At 42.3% G+C, this 20692-nt stretch overlaps 1 protein-coding gene across 15 annotated transcripts in view; it reads left to right on the plus strand.

Annotated features, from left to right (window-relative positions):
- SKAP1 (src kinase associated phosphoprotein 1) overlaps window positions 1-20692 on the plus strand; it is a 433456-nt gene that overhangs the window by 385210 nt on the left and 27554 nt on the right. For 3 of the 15 annotated variants that reach the window (XM_084804851.1, XM_084804854.1, XM_084804856.1), the window contains one exon: window positions 16765-17075. The exons of the other annotated variants lie outside the window; for them this stretch is intronic. In XM_084804851.1, coding sequence (XP_084660977.1) covers window positions 16765-16902 — 138 coding nt within the window. In that variant the 3' untranslated portion in view covers window positions 16903-17075. Of the gene's footprint in view, window positions 1-16764; window positions 17076-20692 lie in introns of those variants that run through there. 15 annotated transcript variants of the gene reach the window in all.

Here is a 20692-nt window from a genome sequence, read left to right on the forward strand (position 1 = left end):
ATCTGCCCAGGTTGGTTATGGAGAGGATGGGTGATGCTTCAAAGTGGCACCCTATTTAAAATTGGCGTTGAAATAATTTTATTCTTAACATTACTAATTATTGAAGGATGCCGATTATTTCTTAAGAAGATGATAGGAGGAAAATGTTTCTGTTTAGGTTGCAGAGTTCAAAATATGAATTGCAGAAAGTTGTTTCAGCACAGTCTTCAGCTAGAACAGTCTCACAACTGCTTGGCTCTTTCTTTCTTTCTTTCTTTCTTTCTTTCTTTCTTTCTTTCTTTCTTCTGATGGTTACTGCACAGTCATTTGGACAACAGGAAAAAAATTGTAAATCCAGTTGCATTCCTAAAAAAACCCACACTCATAAAATTCTTTGGAATTTATTTGAAATATACCGGAGCTGGATAAGAAGGCAACCACACACCATCTCACAAAACTTGTTAAGCTTAACATTTTTATTTTTTATCTCCTGGAGCGTAAGAATATAAATATGCATTGTCATTTAATTTGGCTGTGATAAAGAATTAAAAAAACAACAACAACAGCACCAACAGTGGAAATCTCTCTGTTCGTTTAGAGAGCAGGAGATAATTATAAAACCATTTCCCAGTCCGTGAGAGACACGAGTAACATTTAAAAGCCCGATTGATGTCGGTAACATTTAAAGTGGTTGGTGCCACAAAATGTCACATACAGCCTTGGCTTTTCATTAGGAGAGAAGCAGATAGATTGATGGGATCGGGGCTTACATTTCTGGGAATAAAATAAGTTTTCCTTAGCCCCATAACTCCTTTCAAGTTTACCAATGTGGCCAAAATGGGTGGGGGGAGGTAGAGGGGGCTGTAGAGACTGGAAGATCTGCTCTCGCTCCATTTGCGGTGTTCAAAAATGAAATTTGTATGAACTTCCAGGGGCTGCTATTGTGTCAGAGTGGTAACGAATCAACAGTTTAAAAAAAAATAAAAGCTGCCTATTAAATGCTACACAAAAGAGACAAAATCCCACAGCCCTGAGAACTATCATTCATAAGGAGCCGGGTTTGAAAGATAAGCGTCACACACACAATTAATATTCAAGCATTTCCCATCAAAGGAATTCTTCCTGCTATCAGAGAATCCTCAGAATAGAGAGCACTATAGACTCATGTAACAGTGGCCCATCTTTTCCTTTTCTTCCTTTTCTTTTTTCTTCTTTTCTTCTTTTTTCCATGCCTGCTCCATCTGTAAATGAACAAACATCTTGATTTTATGGCTCTTTTCTTTGTTAAACTGAGAAATGGAGGGTGAAGAACAAAGAAGAAGAAAGAAAAAAAGATGTGAGCAGACAAAACAAAACAGACCCCAAAAGATGATGATACTGAAAGCCTAAGTAACACTTCAATTCCACATTCATTTACGCTTTAGCGATGAAGTTGTCACAAGCCATAATGCAGTATTTAATTAAAGTAGCGCAAACGGATCTAGATATGTCCTGCGGTTGCTATCTCCAAATTATAGCTTGTGCCGTCCCAGTTGTATTTATGAAATGGCTGTTTCGAAGGTGCAGCTGAGCTGATATAGAAAGTAAACATTTAAACCACTTCTGTCCAAAAAAAAAAAAAGTGATTTTTTTTCTTTTTTTGCTCTGTTTCCTCCCCCACCCTCCCTAAATTTTCATTGAGTTCTCCCTTGTGCAACTGAAGCATCTTGATTTTCGCAGTGGAGAAGCAGGGATGACTTCCCATTTTCGTTTCCCTTCATTTGACCTACAGAGTCCTGGGAAATGTGGTGACGATGCCTCTTGTTGTGGACAGTTTTTTTATCACATGCTTGGACATAAGAGAACATCTAAGGGTACCTCCAACTGATAGGTTCTCACGCACAACCAGACATGCAAGAGGTGTCCCTGAGAACGGCAGGTGGCTTACTCCCTCAGACACACCTCCCCCTGCATTTATCATGCATGCTGAGCCAGCCATGTGAATGGCAGTGCCCCTGTGGTCCCTGTCAGATATGTGGACTGTTGGGGGCAAGCACCAGTGGAGGTCTCCCACATGTCTGGGCCACAGGGATCAAAAGCACTGAATTGCTGCACCTGCTCTCCAAAATTAGGGCCATCTGGATTTCTCCAAGGCTCTCCTTGCAGCTGAATGAGAGGCAAGAAGGTTGCTTAGAGCTGTTTCTGTACTCATGTGCAGGTGCCTGTACTCAAACATTCTGCTCTCTTGCAAAGCAAAAGAACACCTGCATTTTGGCCTGCAAAGTTCAGGTCGCTTCCAACCTAGTATCACCATGGAGGAATACGTTTGGACAAGCAATATGGGAAAATCGGTGACTTTGGCTCCATGAGCCAGATACCTAATTTTTTATAATTGCTGTCTCCTCTAGAGGGTTCAGGCTAGTGAGCAGAGATGGGTTAGATGGCTCTGCGCTGGGCTGATGCTGCAAGCTTTGAGGGCAATAGACTCTGTCATTTCTGAGTTCTTGTGTACAGTGCCCAGCAACACTGTTGGAAGAAGACGGAGCGAAGGGATTGCTAAGACCTAATCTTCTCTTGCCATACAAGTACTTGTGCCAAAAACAAGGGCATGAGCAATCTGTCTTTTCCATGAAGGGGGTTGTGAAGTATAGGAGGACCACATATGATCCAACTACCCCTGTTTCCTGTTCCCTGTTCCCAGCATGTCCTGGTCCCTCCCTTTGCCTTTAGTATTTGTTAAATGTTTTTTGTGTGAGCTGCTCGAGTTCTCCTTCTTCAGGGTTCAGCTCCCTCACCAGTTTCTCTGAAAGGTTAATCTCTGAGGGGCATGTGTATGTACACATCTTGTCTCTAGTGCATTTGCATGTAGATTTGTGCACAACAAATGCAGAGTCACCATGCAATGCATATCCTGCTATTTCCCACATGCTGCCACTAAGTTATAGTTTAGATGGTTGATAACCTATTGTAGGACAGTTTTGTTTTTTCTGTAGGGGCTGGATCCAGATTTAGTCAAAGCAGAAGCATTGACATCACTGGGGCTTAAGTTAGTTATGACTAACTCAAGTCCCTTTGATTTGGGTGGGTCTATTCTAAGCAGGACTAAGTCTGGATCCAACCTTAGGTGTTTAATTTGGAATAAAGTAAAGGTGTCCCCAGCCAGTCGCGTCCGACTCTAGGGGGTGGTGCTCATCTCCATTTCTAAGCCGAAGAGCCAGCGCTGTCCGAAGACGCTTCCGTGGTCATGTGGCCGGCATGACTGAACACCGAGGTGCACGGAACGCTGTTAACTTTCCCGCCGAGGCGGTACCTATTTATCTACTTGCAATTTCTTGCTTTCGAACTGCTAGGTTGGCAGAAGCTGGGACTGAAGACGGGAGCTCATTCCGTCACGCAGCACTCGGGTCTCGAACTGCTGTCCTGCTGACCTTCCAGACTGCAATTCAGCATCTTAACCACTAAGCCACCGTGGCCCTTTACTTTGGAATACCCATGCTTTATTCATTCACTTTTTATGGGACATCTAGATGATGTCATCAGCCAGTCATCATTCTCTTCTGTTTTCCCCATATTTCTCCTGTCTTTGTTCAGACTGCAGAAAATCTGACTTTGGGGGGAAAGAACAGAACAGCAGCTCAGTCTCTGTAGGTGTAGATCACCTTGCACTACTCTTCCATCCTTTTAAAGAGTTGCCATTTTGACATGTGCAGTGACATATTGCATAGTTCAGCCTGATGCCCTACATCTACTTTGGTGCACTTTCACTATTACCACTCCCAGCAGTGCTGTTTTATCAGCATATTTGTTTGTTTGTTTATTTATTTAATCAAGCTTTTAATTTGCACTAAAATGCCTTTTTTCCTGCATTTAATTAAATACTGAAATATTTATGCAATAGCACTTAGATAAAAAAGTGTTTTAGCACAATTTTTTAATCGATTAAAAACGAGCAAACATTGCACTGCCTTCCCATTGTTGCGGTTTTAGCATTACGGTTCCCACCCCAACCTGATCTTCCAGTTTGCCTGGTAGTAATCCCACAATAGTGCTTAAATTTTATTTTTGAAAGTCATTTGGTGAAAATTAAAATTCATTTTAAAATATGGATAAAAATAAAAGGAATGACGTGTAAATTGCCCCTTTTCCTGCCAGTGTGGTTATATCATGTCATACTAGTGTGGACGGAATGTAACAGAATATACAGAAACAAAAAAGTGCTATCTCCACCCCACAAAGTGTGGAAAGTCCATTGCAATTCTGCATGAAGCTTACAGTGGAAGAGCAATAATTGGGTCATGCTAGGAGCTGCCATTCTGGAAGCACCCCTAGTATATCTTTACCCTAAAGACTAAACATTCTTCTGGCTTTTGAATTGGTGGAAGACAAGGTATTGAAGAGAAAATAAATACAGCATAAAGCAGGCATAGTGTGTAATAATGAACGGAGAGAGGTTACCTTAGGCAGTGACCCTTGCTATGAGGATTGGGGTGTTTAGAAACATGTCCCTATTTTTGCTTGTGAAATGCTGGAGGATATTGGACCATGGCCTTTCCTTCTCCCTTCCTAACAGCTCTAGTAGCTTTATTCCAGGGGTGGGTAACTTCATATGTCATTGGTCAATAAACTCCCATAATCCCTAACCAGCATAGCCACTGGTGAGGGATGATGGGAGTTGCAGTCCAACAACATCTGGAGGGCCACAAATGGCCCACCCTGCTTTATTCCTTCTTGCTTTTTGGAGAGGCGGGGGGAGTCCAAGTTCCCCTTAGCTAACTACAGAGTAATGATTGTACCGTTTTCTATATTGTGGCTACCACAAGCTGAGTTTCTTAGGAGGATTCAGCATGGTAAACCCAGTCCTGTGAATGTGTCACTGATGTGCAGATTGTTTCTTATCATGGTTGTATTCTGATAATCACAGAAGCCACTTAAAACTTACTCCATGGTGGTTTTAACCATATTTGTGAGAAGGAAGTCCAACCCCATAATTCAAAGCCTGGGGCTATCAGCTCAGTTTTCTGGATTTCTCACACACTGTAGGCTTTATGGCTGGATCTAGAGATGCAGCAGAATGTGGAGGTAGAGTCCTGATGTGATAGAATGGACTGTACCACTTCAGACTTTGTGGGAGGATGTGAATGCTCCCATATCCCTCTCTGCAAACAGAAAACTAACTTAATGTATCTGATATGGTAGTTTCTATTTGCATCATTGTTTTTTAGGTGAAAGGGCATTCAAAAATAGTAATATTTTTATTGGTTAATATATTTTATCCCACTTTTCAAACAATTTATCTCCCCAAATAGTTCACATCTATTTTTTTTTATTTTTTTTTTAATGAGGCATAGGCCCTGCCCTCAGGCTTACAAACTAGGTGAGAAAATCCAGTCTGGTAAGCATTTTAAATGGCTACTCCTGAATCCGTCGGATGTTACAGGTCAGCCTACTTCTCCAAAGTTCTCCAGAATATTGCAGGTTGTAGTATACACAGCAGTGGCTGCAGAAACAGTGATGTATGGAAGAGTACTGACAAAATACTGTGGAATTCTAGAAAAGTATTTCTCCCACATTTGTCTTTGAGCTAACTGCATTTTCACATTCAGGATTTTAAGTGCATTTGAGCCTCTTGAGCTGCATTTGTCAGAGATTATTGTTGTTAATATGGGAGTGAATGCAGTAGGGCTGGCTAGAGGCATTTTGGTGCCTCTGGTAGAAAATCCGAATGGTACCCTTCACACACACACACACACACTAATTCAGGAGTGGACAGAAAGCAGATCAGGATTTCCTGCTTGACAGTGGATGTTTTCAGTGGATCAACCTGGGCAGCAGATTGAGCAGGCACAAGGTTTCAGTTTTCCCCACTACAATCCCACTGCAGTTGGGTGGGATAGCCCTGGAAGACAGAAACAAAATTCAAAGTGATCTGGATAGACTAGAGCGCTGGGCAGAAAACAACAGAATGAAATTTAATAGGGATAAATGCCAAGTTCTGCTCCTAGGAAAAAAGAAACCAAATGCACAGTTACAAGATGGGGGATACATGGCTCAACAACACTACAAGCAAGAAGGCTCTTGGAATTGTTGTCGATCACAAGCTGAATATGAGCCAACAGTGTGATGTGGCTGCAAAAAAGGCCAATGCTATTTTGGGCTGCATTAATAGAAATGTAGCTTCCAAATCCCGGGAAGTACTAGTTCCCCTCTACTCAGCACTGGTTAGGCCTCATTTGGAGTACTGTGTCCAGTTCTGGGCACCACCCTTTAAGAAGGATGCAGACAAACTGGAGAGGGTTCAGAGGAGGGCAACGAAGATGATTAGGGGACTGGAAACAAAAGCCCTATGAGGAGAGACTGAAAGAACTAGGCATGTTTAGCCTTGAGAAGACTGAGGGGAGATATGATAGCACTCTTCAAGTACTTGAAAGGTTGTCACAGAGAGGAAGGCTAGGATTTCTTCCCGATCATCCCAGAGTGCAGAACACGGAAGAATGGGCTCAAGTGACAGAAAGCCAGATTCCCGCTGAACATCAGAAAAACTTCCTGACTGTTAGAGCAATATGACAATGGAACCAATTCCCTAGGGAGGTAGTGGGCTCTCCCACACTGAAGGCATTCAAGATGAAGCTGGACAGCAACTTGTCAAGGATGCTTTAACTTGCATTTCTGCATTGAACAGGGGGTTGGACTCGATGGTCTTGTAGGCCACTTCCAACCCCACTATTCTATGATTCTAAGTGTTCTTGACTCACAATTGTTTAACAAAAGCAACAGAAAGGCTCTCCTCCCTCCCCCTCCACACAAGACACACACACATACATACATAAATTAGGCCATTATAAACCCTGATCTTAAGTAACTCAGATGTAGATTTGTACTGGTATATGCAGGGCATCCCAGTGTATGGTGCATGGAGTTCCGTTGATAATTGGCTCTACCCTCTGAGCTACCATTTTTCACCTAGATATATTTGCTGGAACACAAGGTTCTAGTACAAAACAAAAGTAGATTTCACAAGCTTGATGTGTGCCCCCAACAGCACACATTTATGTATTTATTTCTCAAATTTATATACCACTTTCCACAGAGGTATCAAAGCAGTGAACATAAAATACAATTGGCATCAAAACAACAATAAATATAATAATAAAATAACGCAATACAAAACTAATCAGCAGTAAAACCACACACTCTACTGTATGCTACAAACCATAGCTGGCTGGGTTACATTTCAGGGAAGGCCTCTGTAAAGAACACAATCCATGGGAAAGTTCTCCTATACAAGTCTCATGGAAATGGGTTGTGGCCCAGGGTGCAGACCTGCTTGCCTTCCACTCTGCTTGCCCTTAATAGCATCCCACAGTCCTCACATTGCCTGTAGGGTGAAGACAAACATAATATTTGACGAGAAGAAGACACAATGGATTATTTGCCTTCAGCATGAGCACAGGTTCCTCCTGGCTTCACAGTTTGTATGACAAACTTACAAACTTACAGTCTTACACCTGATCAGCTCATTGACTTATCTCTCCACCTTATCTGACTTATCTTCAGGTGGGCGTACCACTTTTTTTTAAAGCAGCATATATAATTTTATTTGTTAACACATTCATCTGCTTTAATTAAACAACAACAACATGGAAAGATTTGCAAAACAGCCCTGGGAATTGTGGGGAAAGATGTCTTGGTGATATTACAGTATTAGCCAATTGACACCATTCACAGACAGTTTCTTTGATAAGCAGGGTTGTTGTTTTTCCAGCGCGCGCGCACGCGCGCGCGCTCTCTCTCTCTCTCTCTCTCTCTCTCAGAGGTTGGCCTTGGAGATAAAAGAATATGTTTGTAGTGAATGAAGTGGGGGCATTCCCAGACTAGCCCCACTGGTCTACAAATCGATCTTCACCCATAGCAGAAGATAATGCAATTATCTTCTTGACAATGTAACTTTTACAGAAAGTGGCAGCCTCTCATGTGAAATTGCTCATAGAACACCAGCAAAATATTCTGGAGTTCTGGTGAAATGTGGAATTTAATATAGTTGTGGCTTCTACCATTATTTTTCACCAGCCCAGAACTTAAGACCAGTGTCTGGCATGGTGGCAACTGCAGGCACAAACTTCTAGCCACAGGGCCCACATGCTGAAGCTGTCATGTGGAGATGGGCAACATCTCTTTTGTCCTTCCACCAACTGGCAAAGACATTTTTATTCAGATTAACATTTGGCGTCTGAGCTGATTTGCTGCTTTTAATCTGGTGGGTGCTGTTATTTTTTCTTATTTGTGTGTTTTTATTTGTGTTTTTATTGGATGTGTTTTTAATTGCTGAGTTTTAATGTTTTACTTATATCTTTGTTGTTTTATCTGTATTTTATTGTTAGTCCACCTTGAGCACTATTTTTAGAGAAAAGACAGGATATAGAATTAATAAATAAACTGTGCATAACTCAGATGGGATACTATGCTGATGTTGTGTAGTGGCTAAGAGTAGGGGCTATGAACTGGAAATCCCTAGTTGAAATCTCAGCTCATCCATGAATTCATTGGGTGGCCTTTGGCAAAACCCTCTTTTTAAGCCCCAATTCATATGCTAATGCCATAATACCCTTTGTGTTTCTTGCTACAACATAGTACTGCAGCTAACCCTCTGAAACTTGATGCAGTCCCAAAGAAAATCTTTACCTGTGGTCAGGCTCCATGTTACATTGGTAATATACAGGGACTCCAGTGCATGGATCCACCTTGTTGTCACATGGTTGCTTCCCACCCCAGTGTCAGCAGCCCCGATGATACTGAAGTGCTGGCATGGGACAGAACTACCTGATAGCAATCCATTTGTCTGGAGTTTCTGATGTGATATGTTGCCGGACTACCTGGATATGGTTTCTTAGCAGCTACCACATTAATAACACCCTCCTATATGGGGGCCGCGGTGGCTTAGTGGTTAAGACGCTGAACTGCAGACTGGAAGCTTAGAAACGGGGATGAGCACCGCACCCTAGAGTTGGACACGACTGGTTGGGGACACCTTTACCTTTATCTATAATATGGAAACAATAATACCTTATGGAATTGTTGTAAAGATAACATGAGATCTAGACAAGCCACAGAATTAAGTGGGAATGAGATGGTAGAATTGTGATGTGGTAGTATAGCTAGTACCACTTTAACTGCAGATTGAGGAGCACTTTTGAATGTTCTCCCACTCCACACACAGAAACTCTTCCTGCAAGGAGAAAGCTAGCCAAGCAGGAAGTTGCTTTGGCTAGAATCTTTCTCCTTGATTTGCTAGATTTAATCTGCAGGAAGGAGTTTCTTTTTTAACTTGAGGAAGCATTCACAGATCACATCTACCATCTCATTCTGTTACATGAGAAGAGCAGGACTGAAATCATGTACAGAACGTGCTGCAACTAATTAGAGGAAGTTTATTATTATTATTAATGGGCTTTTTGCATGTCTCTTCAGGAAAGCCACTCTTGAAGTAGCATACAAAAAGTTGATCCGTGTGGATATCTGTAGGTGGCTTCAGCCATCACACAGCAGGCTCAACACATGGTGCTATTGCTGGTGGTCGGCCTGTGCAGCATATGCCATGATGGATCTGGGTCTTGAGAATAGACCCTGACATTCAGGACAGACTCCATCCACAATCAACAATCCCAATGTTAAAATGCACAAGGCTGATGCAGATACATTTTTAAGATGCTTGCCTCATCATAATATGAAAATGAGTAAGCGTGGAAGAAAATCTATGATGTTCAAGAGTCATCCAGTCATAGGATCAGCTCACCCACTTATGAAGAAAGGTGTAATAATCAGGGCCTTTAAGCATACAAAAAAGACAAGAAGGGGCATGACATAGGTTCATAAAATAATGAACAGCTCAAGTTCAAGGCAAGTAAATGGATATTTAAATAGATTAAATTCTTAGGGGACAGATCTAGCAATGGCTAGTAGTTCTGATAGCTAGAATTAAACCTCCATGTTCAAAGATGATATATCTCTGTCTACCAGATGCCAAAACCAAACGGGACAGCTTTCTCAATCATGCCTTCCTTGGGAGTTTTCCAGGTACATCTAACTTTCCTCTTTTAGAGAGGGTGCTGCCCTAAGGTTGCAGCCCTATGCAGACTTACTCCTAGGAGTAAGATCCATTGAACACAGCGGTGCTTGCTTCTATGTAAAGAAGCGTAGGATTGCTCTGCAAGTGAACTTTGGTTTGACCCAGCCAAGTAATTCTTATTTCTTTAAAACAGCCACTGACTGGTCCTTGGTGAAAACTAGTGCATGTGATGCCTCATTTTCCATAACCCTTTCTATCACAGAATTGGTCATTATAGGTTGCTGAGGGTGGGGAGGGTGGAGAAATTGCTCCACACAGTCATCTAAGGGAATGAAACGACACTGGAATAATTGGAGTGACCTTTTTAAAAGAAGTGGCCCTCCGGGAGGTTTCAGTCAAGAGATATTTTGATAATTCTAATCATCTAATCAGCACTTGATTCTTTTAATTTTTCCCCCCTTCTTACTTCTCCTCTTTCCCTTGGATTGTTCTTCCAGCCAGGGGAATCTGAAATAAATTGACTCCTTTACGTAATTATTCCAAACCCCTTCACAGGTCACTTCCAAAGTTTAACTCTGATGGCTGCTCATTTTCATCAGATGCGAGCGGCTCAAGACGTTAACGCTGAAAATAATTGGCTGCTGAACAAATTTAGGAAATTGAGTGTGTGATAAAGCAAATAGAAATGTTTCCTTTATCTTCCCCCCTTCCCCCCCGCCCCAGTCCATCTTTTCTTCTCTGGCTCGACGGTGGGGGTGAGCAGAAGGTGGACCTGTTCTTATGCCGCCCTTGCAGATCTGCTATTAAAGTTCCACCTACGGCTAAAGAAGTTTTTGTCTGTGAAAAATGGTCATTTTGTTCCCTGTTACCCCCCCCCCCCCATCCTTGCTGGATAGAATGTTATTAAAATGCTAATTTAAAAGGGAAAAAAAGAGTTAAATATCTAGCAATGGTGAAGTCTAATTGGACCCATAATGAGTTTACTAAATGTGAGCGCCCCTGACACTCGCGGAGCATAAACAGCCAGCAAACAGATCATTAGCAACAGCGTTCATTTATTTTGGCGACCTTAAGATGACCCCGCCGAGGGTAGGGTAAAAGAGCAGGTGGATCCGGCTGTGACACCCCCCTGGGGGGGTATCCAGGAAATGAAGCTATAAGCAGCTGCTATAGCAACACCTCTGTTGAACAGATGATGTAACGAACAGCACTAGCCTGAAAATCTTGGCAAACCGGAATGCGTCCAACCCCCCCCATCCCCTGACACGTACGTGAACAGGCTTTGCTGAAACAATCGCAGCTCTTAACATGATTCATTCATTCCTTTTGAATATGTAGAATGTATATTTTTTACCTCTTTGGATTTCAAAATGAGAGATCAAAAGCTCTCAAAGCGCATTATTCCAGCATTCTTTTCCCTCTAGGACCTCATCACTACCCCCAAAGCAGCAAGTCCATTGTCCTGGCCAGTGCCAGCATCTGGCTAGATCGGGCAGCTGCTTGGGGCTCATGGATACTGGAAGGCATCATCAAGTAAAGCCTCAGACTGGTCCTGATTCCTAAACCCATCTCCCTTGCTGTCCTCCTGGTGTTCAGGAGGGCAGTGTGAGGGTGATTCAAGGGCTGAAGGAGGGAGGAAGTGAGGGGAGGTACGCTTTCACACAAGTAGGGCCACATCCACAAACAGGGATGGCCCAAGACATTTTGAGAAGATCCTGCCCCCCCGCCCCAGTTCCATGTAGAGAAGCCAACAGGTTTGGTTAGTTGAATCTTACTTCAACACTGGCAATGGGACAGTATCCTCCACCATAGCTGTGGGTAGCAGGTTATCTTAGGGCAGGCCATGGTACACACACAGCTCTGCCCTCCAACACGTCACTGCTGCTCCCCCCACCCTCCAGCATCTGCTGCTTGAGCTGGCTACCTCACTCTGCCTAATGGTAGGGCCGGCTCTGCAAAAACCTAGAGGTAGCCCTGCTATTTATACAAGCTATGCTATTCACAGTATTCCCACAATTTTTCTCATCAGCCCCATGAATTGGAGGGGCGGGGGAGAGACAGGTAAATCACTGTATTGCCTACTGAACAGTGGAATACCTTAAGGAAATGCAGAATTGTTAGGAGATGCCTCTTCTTCAGAACATCCGTGCTGTAAGGAGTGGATATCCTGAGTTCCTCAAATCCTCACACAATAGATACTTCTACAAATTATTTGTTAAAGGTAGCTGCTAATCTCATACAAAGACTCACAGCTTCACACAAAACTATTGCTTAATTATACATCATACAACTTTTGCTGCTCTCCCTTGTATCCATTATTTTAACATGTTCTGTACTTGATTGGTTCAAATTTGTAATTGGCATGAAGGATCAGGCACACCATTTTATGTGTTGGATTCAGATTGAGTCATACTTAAAGTAGACCCATTTAAATTAATGGGACTTTAGTTAATAATGACCAATTTACATCCCACTGGTTTCAGTGAGTCTATTCAAATTATGACGAAATCTGGATCCAAACATAGTTGTCTCATTTCTGTAGTTGTCTCTCTCTCTCTCTCTCTCTCTCACACACACACACACACACACACACACACAGATTCTCAGCAGCCATAAGATACAGCTGTGGGAAAATAAAAAAAAAGACACGCACATGGGAGAATCAGAGAGATTGTGAAGGACAACTTAACATTTTATGTTCAAGTCAAGGGCATCCTTGATACCCCAGGAGCTTTGAAATTTGTGGTTCACAGATTCACATTTGCTTTAGTTCAGAGTTGCTCTGGACATACTTCTGGATCAGCTCTCCAACAGATATTGGTAGAAATTGAAAATACAACCAATTCAAAGCAGTTAGACATTGTCAAATTTGACCTTGGGCATAGAAAAATTGACTCAAGCCAAGCAAAACTTACAAATGCAAAAGCCAACATCTCATGGATGAAATCTAGATTTCAGAGTATTGAAACTTGAGGGTATTCTTACAGGACTAGAAATGTGCATGTAACCCAAACGTTACAATCTGACAAGCCAAAATGTGGATAGGTCAGGCTTGTTTGTTTTGTATTCCATCAATAGACTATCAGCTAACATTATACTGAATTTCCAAAAAACACAATTTAGATATTAATATTACAGATCCTTCTGAAAATTATGTCACCTATTCCAAAATCCACCATGGTTTCAAAGAGTCGACTTACAAACTACACTTCCATGAACAAGCACTATGTATCCTTGCATTAGTCCAGTCTTTTCACACTAGCCCATCTGTATACTCATGATATTCTAACCCATGAGGCAATATGACCAGGAGCAAAACATGCATGCATAAAAACATATAGGGCCTTTACTCAAGCAGGAGTATTGAAGGGTTGACATCAAAAATTGAGCTGGCTGAAATATGAATGGAAAGACTAATTTTCCACTGAAATCTGCTGCTGAGAAAATGGAGTTGAAAACAGAATGCCTTTTTTTAGTTTTTGGACTACTATGGGTCAGAAATTTTGGGGTTAGGCAGCATCTGGCAAACTTGCAGATATTATTTTTGGGTGTCTCAGGCATATTTTAGGCACAGCTGAAGATGTTTGCTTTATTTATTCATTTATTTAAAGTATTTTTAGACCTGTAAAGCCCATGACAGCCTTGTTCCTTAATGCCTACAAGACTGCCTCCTTCCCTGTATCTCATCAGAGATGAGATCCTTACATTCAGTAAAGAGCACCCTCCAAAGTTCAAACTACAAGCGGCTCATGGAGGTATTCCCCAGGCTTTTCCACACTTCTGGAACTCCCTTTTGAGGTTAATCAAAGCCTGAACAACTTTTGACAGTAATGTAAGTTTCCTGGTTGGGTAAGAATTTAGTAGCCAAGGTAAAGTAAAGTTTATTTTAGCAGTACGCTTCAGTGATGTGCTTTTACAGATATATTATACTTTACAAGTCTATTTTCGAAGCTATAATGTAATAACATAATATTATTACGTCTCAGTTTTATATGTTGCAATATTCTCTGCTTCTAAAGGTCAGGTTAGAGCAGTTATACATATAAATTTATTATTTTTATTATCACTTGGGTTCCACGTTTACTCCAAGGAGTTCAGAGCAATGTATGTGGGGATCTTGTATGGTCTTCTGTCTGGTTACTGGCCAGGCTTAGATCCATTTGGCTTGAGAGCTGGAACTTTGCTGTGTGGCTTTTGACTTTTCTCTTAGTCCAGAAAGAAGTACATCTGCATTGATAGTAAGACACATCTCTGTTCTATCCCTCTGACCATGGGGTTTTGCCCCAAATAGAGCTGATCATTTTTTCTCTCTCATTGGGAGATTGGGGAAGCTCCATAAGACCAGGCAATAAAATATCCCCATTCTGAGTTCACACCCTCTGCCTTATTGTTTTCAGCCAGGGGCTGAAGAGATACAGGCTTGGGTCCAGACTATCTAAAACATTGTCCTGTCTGTTCTGTGAATCTCAACATGATTTATAAAGGTTAACTTGGAACATCTTGATTATATCATCCATGTGCCAAGAACATTCTATGTGTGTGTGTGTGTGTGTGTGTGTGTGTGTCTAGAATCACTCCTTGTTCTCCATGCTAATGAATTTGCATAATGCCTCTCTCCCCCTTCCATTGGTTCTCTGCTCACAATCCCTAACATAGGTGTAACTGAAGGTACAAGTGTAACTGAAAAGGCAGATGGAAATCTACTTTTTTACTGAGGTTTGTCATTGGCATGTTGCATAAACACACAAGTAACCCCTAACCAGATGAACAGAAGCTCTATATATTCCTAGAGTGGGATGGGATCAACCACAGAGGCCGCAGCAGCAGCCTTGCCAATCTAAGTGATGTGTAAAGCAGCTCTAAGTTGAGGCACTAACCAGCCGCTGTTTCTACTCAAATCACCCCAGAGCAGGGAACCATGAGTAGCAGAACACTGTGCATGTTCTGGGCTTGAGGATAAGGAGTGCTTCTTGCACAAACTTGAGGTACAACATGCCCCCTGTGGAATAATGCATGGGATTACACATGCATTACTGATTTACTGGATGAATGCTGCTGTGTCCCACACCCACACACTCAGCTATTGCATGCCTGATACAGCAGGTCTGTGTGGTGGCTCGGTGCATGGGTGTCTGTGAGACTTGTATTGGTCTGCTGACTCGTATGAGCAAGTTACTCTGGTAGTGGCTGCCCTGGACACCTATGGGAAAATGGACCCCCAAATCTCAGCTTCACAAGCCAGGTGATTTTCTTCATATGCTTAGTGGGACCTGCCCATAGTAGACATTCCTACTGAAACCCAAAGGACAGGCAATTGCTTATCTCCTAAAATTAGATAGCCAATTAGACCTGGACTCTTAGGAAGTAGTGTTTTCCCCCATTCACAACTAGCTTGCTGTAAAGCAACCTTACTCATGCCTGTAGCATGATGCCTTTATTAAGGGTGTGTTCCCACTGCCTCTTTCCAAAGGGCATGAGTAAGAGTAATCCCTAGAAATTATTATAAAATAAAATTCAAAAAACCTCAGGAAACTAATGCCCTGTTACCCCTGCTTCCTCCCCCCCGCCCGGAACCTCCCCCTCCCTCCCCAGTGCACTTTCGATGAACCTGTGAAATTGTAGCAATGGCCCTTGAAGTGCAGTGGGGGGAATGATTTAGGAGAATATTAAAGGCAGTGTGGAGATTCAAAGGCGCCTCTCTCGGGGAGATGTGGAGAAATACGCAGCACAGATGGGCTGCACAGATTAAACATTTCCGTCACATTGTTTCCAAATTGTGTTGCGGTGCCTGAGGGTTGGCACTGCGGTCAGAGCGGCGCAGCGGAGTGGTACGAAGCAGCCACGCTTTTATGGAATAAATATTAATACAGCAGTGCCACGTGATGTTGCGATCCCGTTGGCTTGGGGTGATGGGGGAGGGGGAGGGGAGAAATGCTGCAGCTTTAGCTATTGTCTCTGAATTTGGTTAGGGTTTCTCTGGTGGTGGTGGTGGTGGTGGTGGTGGTGGTTTTGCAGGGTGAGGATAAACAGTATCATGATTGCAAAGCACTTTTCAAATATAAAAAGAACTGGGATGGACCAAAAGATCATCAAGTCCATCTCCTTCCTAAGGCAGCAAAACTGGTATTACGGGAGCTGGCATGTCTCCCCACCCCACCCCCATGGCTTTTATTCTGTTTAAGAGCTGTCACTTAGCATTATTATGTTTTAATTTGGAGGGTGACTAAATAATATCTTTTAGTTGGACAAGCCACTGTTTCAAATCCAGCATGCAAGCTTTTCAGTTACACAGGATTTGTCCTCCAGCTGGAAGTTCAAGAAAAGACAAAATAAATGCTTGAAAGTATTTTTTTTTTAACTAAGCACTCTCTATATGGAACCAAAGCAAATATATTAGCACTTGAAAAATATGGGAGGGGAGCAGAATTCTCAGGCAAATTCTCCGTCCGTCCCCCCCGTCCCCCCCCGCGCTCTTTGTAGCATTTCCCAACTGTGGGTGCTGTTGGGTTGAAAGACTTTTGAGAAAAACAAACAACTTGTAAAAATGATGAATTTTGCAACTTGATACTTAACTATTAAACTCTGAACTTAAATTTGTCATTAAGCAAGTCTTAATGGGTTTTGTTTTAACATATCCCTCAGTGTTGAATTTCAAAGGGAACATTTGAAAATGTTCAAACTGGGAGGGATGACTGGATGACTGCTGCAGTGAGGTGATGTTTCTTTTTTCCTTCCAACTTCAGCTATTAACATCTGGGGCTCTTCAGACTTTGGAGAGTATGCATCAGACAGTTATTCCATCATCTCTGTATATGGGTCCTCACTGTCCACTCACAGAGGAGCTCCCCCCAGAGTTAGAAGACTTTCCTTGCAAGATATAATTCTCCAGACATCACTCCCCAAGATGAGTTACATAAGTCAGGTCCGTATGTGCCACAAGCCTAATTCAAGAGAAAATCAAGCCCATACCGTGAGCAGATGCCAAGGTGCTTCAATAGAGGAGAGGTTCTGATGACTCAAGAAAATCCAAGCCACCCTTTACAGGAAACCTTGTCCCCGCCCTTTCGCCTGGGGGCCACCTGAGGAGGCCTTGCCTCATAGTAAGACCATCTTTGCAGTCTCCACTGTCCAGCACCCAAAATTATCCTGCCTCTTCCTGGAAATAGACTGCCAACTGTTTGCCTCTCTCCCATGAACTCCTTGCAGGAGTTTTGCAGCATCCTGATATTAATAGTCAAGAAGTAATAGGGGAGTAGGTGGGATGGAGCGTTAGATTTAATAATCCATTCTAATTGTGATTTATGGCTGGGAACATTTGAGTACATAAAGAAGAAGCAGAGGAGGAGAGGTGAAAGTAAACACTTGGAAATAAAGGGAAGAGGGATACTGGCATGTGATTGAAGTGAGGGCAGGAGTAGGAATGGAAGGCTATCTGAGTTTGCTATCTCCACGAAAAAGAAGGCTCATCAGCTTTTCTTTCTTGCTTTCTTTCTTTCTTTCTTTCTTCCATTCATTCATTCATTCATTCATTCATTCAATACATTTATATCCCGCACCTCAGCCACCAAGGTTACCAGGGCGATAAGATGCTGGATAACTTAGAAGGATGTCTGTTATATGTATCAAAGTGTTTCTCAGCTATTAAGTTAATGCTTGTAGAATTGATTTAGAATATTACTCAGAAATCCCAAAATCTTGACTGAGGTATCTGATCCTTTAAACTTTCCTGTAGAGGAACATTATAGAGTCAATGGTGGGGAGAGCAAAGAGATTTAGTGTGGGAGCAGGGGGAGTCCAGAAGTAAAGAAACGTGTGCTTTTCGCACAATAGATAGGTAGGCCTATTCAGTAGTTTGCAGCAGTAGCCACTCCAGGTCTTACTAGACAGAATATGAATGGCATGAACATGTGTGTGTAGCTGTATGTTGTTTACTTGTACAGTCCTTGTTTTTGTATCTGTAGGCATGTTCAGTCTTGTGTCTGCCAACTATCCAATTACAAATCTCGTGTGGAGTGCCCATATTGAACTTAGCACTCCACAGATGTCCCATGTCACCTTTTGGAACAGGTCTTTGTCCATCAGCACTTTGCACTGGTCTTGGCTTTTCGGTGCTGAGAAATAGTGGGCTGGCTTTAAGATATATGTGCTTCTGAGAAATAATCACATATAGTCTGAAACACAGCCTCCCCCAAATGGTGCCCTTGGTGAGAAAAAGCAGGATGAAGATGGGTTGTCCAAACTCCCTCTTCTAGCAGCTGGGATTAAATTGACCTAGAGGAGATGAGGGCTGAAGTTACTTTATGGTCTCATTTGATCTAAGGGCTTCTTCTACATGAGGCTTTTATCGTGTGTCCGTGATTGGTCATTCACGGAAGTTTGTGCGTCCTTTACCTGACATAATCAACCTCCAGGGCCTCTCCCGTGTTTTATGATCTTTATCCCAGCTTTTTTAAGACCAGGGAAAGTGAAGCATTTTCTCTCCAAGTGCTTTAATGGCAGTGGGAACTTCCATAATTGTGCTGTACAACAGTGCTGTCTAGTGGCTCTATAATGAAACATATAGAATTTGCAGAGAAAGAACACACACACCCCCGAAAAGCAGCCCATGTAAAGCAGCTAACCTTAGGGCTCACTCAAGCCAGCATTGAATATCAGGGCCTAATCCTGAAATGAGGGAATAATCCTGAAACAAGAGGGAATAATCCTGAAGCAAGAAGGTACCTCTGAGTACCTTCACCACGGAGCAACTGCAATGAACCACCACATTTAGAATAGCCAAAAGGCCTTCCTCTGCTGCAAGTCAGAGCCAAATATCATGTGTCTTATTCAATCAATACTACAAGGCTGTCAGGACTGGCAGACCTCGAACCAGAAGCACCTATTTCCTAATTTCCTACTCCCTGCACCACCTAGACTCTGCAGGCAGCTCAAGCAAGGATACAAACATTACGGACCAGAATCCGGCTGGTTCTTGGAATCAGAGAACCAGTCATGTCCCACCACCTGCCATAAAGTTCAAGATCTGCTGCATATCCCTATTCTGGGCAACCAGGGATTCTGATCTGGAGGGAAAACTCTTCCCTGATCCCAGATGTCAGTCAGATCCTGAGTGTGAACAGAACCTAACAATTAGAAGATTATCCAAAGGAAAATGTAATTGGATGTCATTACCTCTGTGTCACACAATATCCTAGCATCATAGAATTTGAGGGGGCATGTAGACCCATCTAGCCCAAGCCCTTCAGGGATTTGAAGAGTGCTGTTATGTGCCCCCTCTGTTTCCTCTTCAGGTAAAATGTACCCAGTTCCTTCTACCTTTCCTCATAGGGCTTGTTTTCTATACCCCCTAACCATCTCTGTTGTCCTCCTCTGAACCTGTTCCTGTTTGTCTCCATTCTTCTTAAAATATGGCATCCAGTACTGGACACAGTTCTTCAGATGTGGTCTCACCAGTACAGAATAAAGTAGAAATATTACTTCCTATGGTTTAATTAAATAAATAAAACTACTTTTCTGTTAATGCAATTTAAAATGCATTAGACTTTTTTGCAGTCACATCACATTGCTGTCTCATGTTCAGCTTGTGATTGACTACAATCCTTTTCACCTGTACTACATGTCAAGCCAGGTATCCCCCATCCTATGCATGTCCATTTGATTTGTTGTTATTATTGTTGCCTATGTACAACAATACTTTTGAATTTGTGTCTGTTGAATTTCACTTTGTTCGTTTCATCCCAGTCCTCCATTCTGTCAAGGACATTTTGAACGTTATTCCAGTCTTCAAAGGTATTAGCTACCCCTCCCAATTTTGTGTAATCCACAAATTTGATAAGGATTCCCACCACTCCTTTATTTAACTCATTGAGTAAAACATTGAAGAGTACCAGACCCAAGACAAAGTCCTGCAGCACCCCACTTGAAATCTCCATCCAGTTTGGTGAGAAATCATTGATGAACACTCTTTGAGTACTGCTTTCCATCTACTGTGAGTCCACCTGACAGTATTATCATCTAGCCCACATTTAACCAGTTTGCTAAGCAAAACAGCATGCATAACTTTGTCAGATGCTTTCCTGAAGTCAAGATTCATTTTGTCCACAGCATTCCCATAATCCACTAAGCAAGTATCCCATTCAAAAAAAGTGATAAGGTTAGTGTGGCAGGATTTATTCTTGACAAATCCATGCTGGCTTCTACTAATCACCGCATGGTTATCAAGATGCTTCCAAGTTGACTACTTGATCATCCATTCTAGTATCTTCCTCCTTTCTTCCCTTTTTGAACACTGGAAAAACATTTGCATGTCTCGCCAGTCTTATGGCACCTCACCCATCTCCAGGATTTCTGAAAGATGGTAGACAGGTTCTGAGAGAACATTAGCAAATCCTTTTAGTACCCTAGAGTGCAGTTCATCTGCTCCTGAAGACTTGAATACATTTAAGGTAGCTAGGTATTTCCTGACCAACTCCTTAGCAGTCTTGAACTTCAGTCCTGACTAGTCACACCCATGCTACCTATGTGAAGTTGTACACAGTTCCCCTTCTGGGAAAAGATGGACACAAGTTCCTTCCCTAGTTGTGGCAGTTCCTGATGTTCCAGAGGAAGTAGGAGGAAAAACCTAAGGTCATTTGAAGAGGACATAGTCATACTTAGAGGAGACCCATTGAA

This window comes from Heloderma suspectum, chromosome 6, assembly GCF_057233095.1.
Source record: "Heloderma suspectum isolate Gila_16-S chromosome 6, 16-S_ref, whole genome shotgun sequence".
Lineage (NCBI taxonomy): Eukaryota > Metazoa > Chordata > Lepidosauria > Squamata > Helodermatidae > Heloderma > Heloderma suspectum.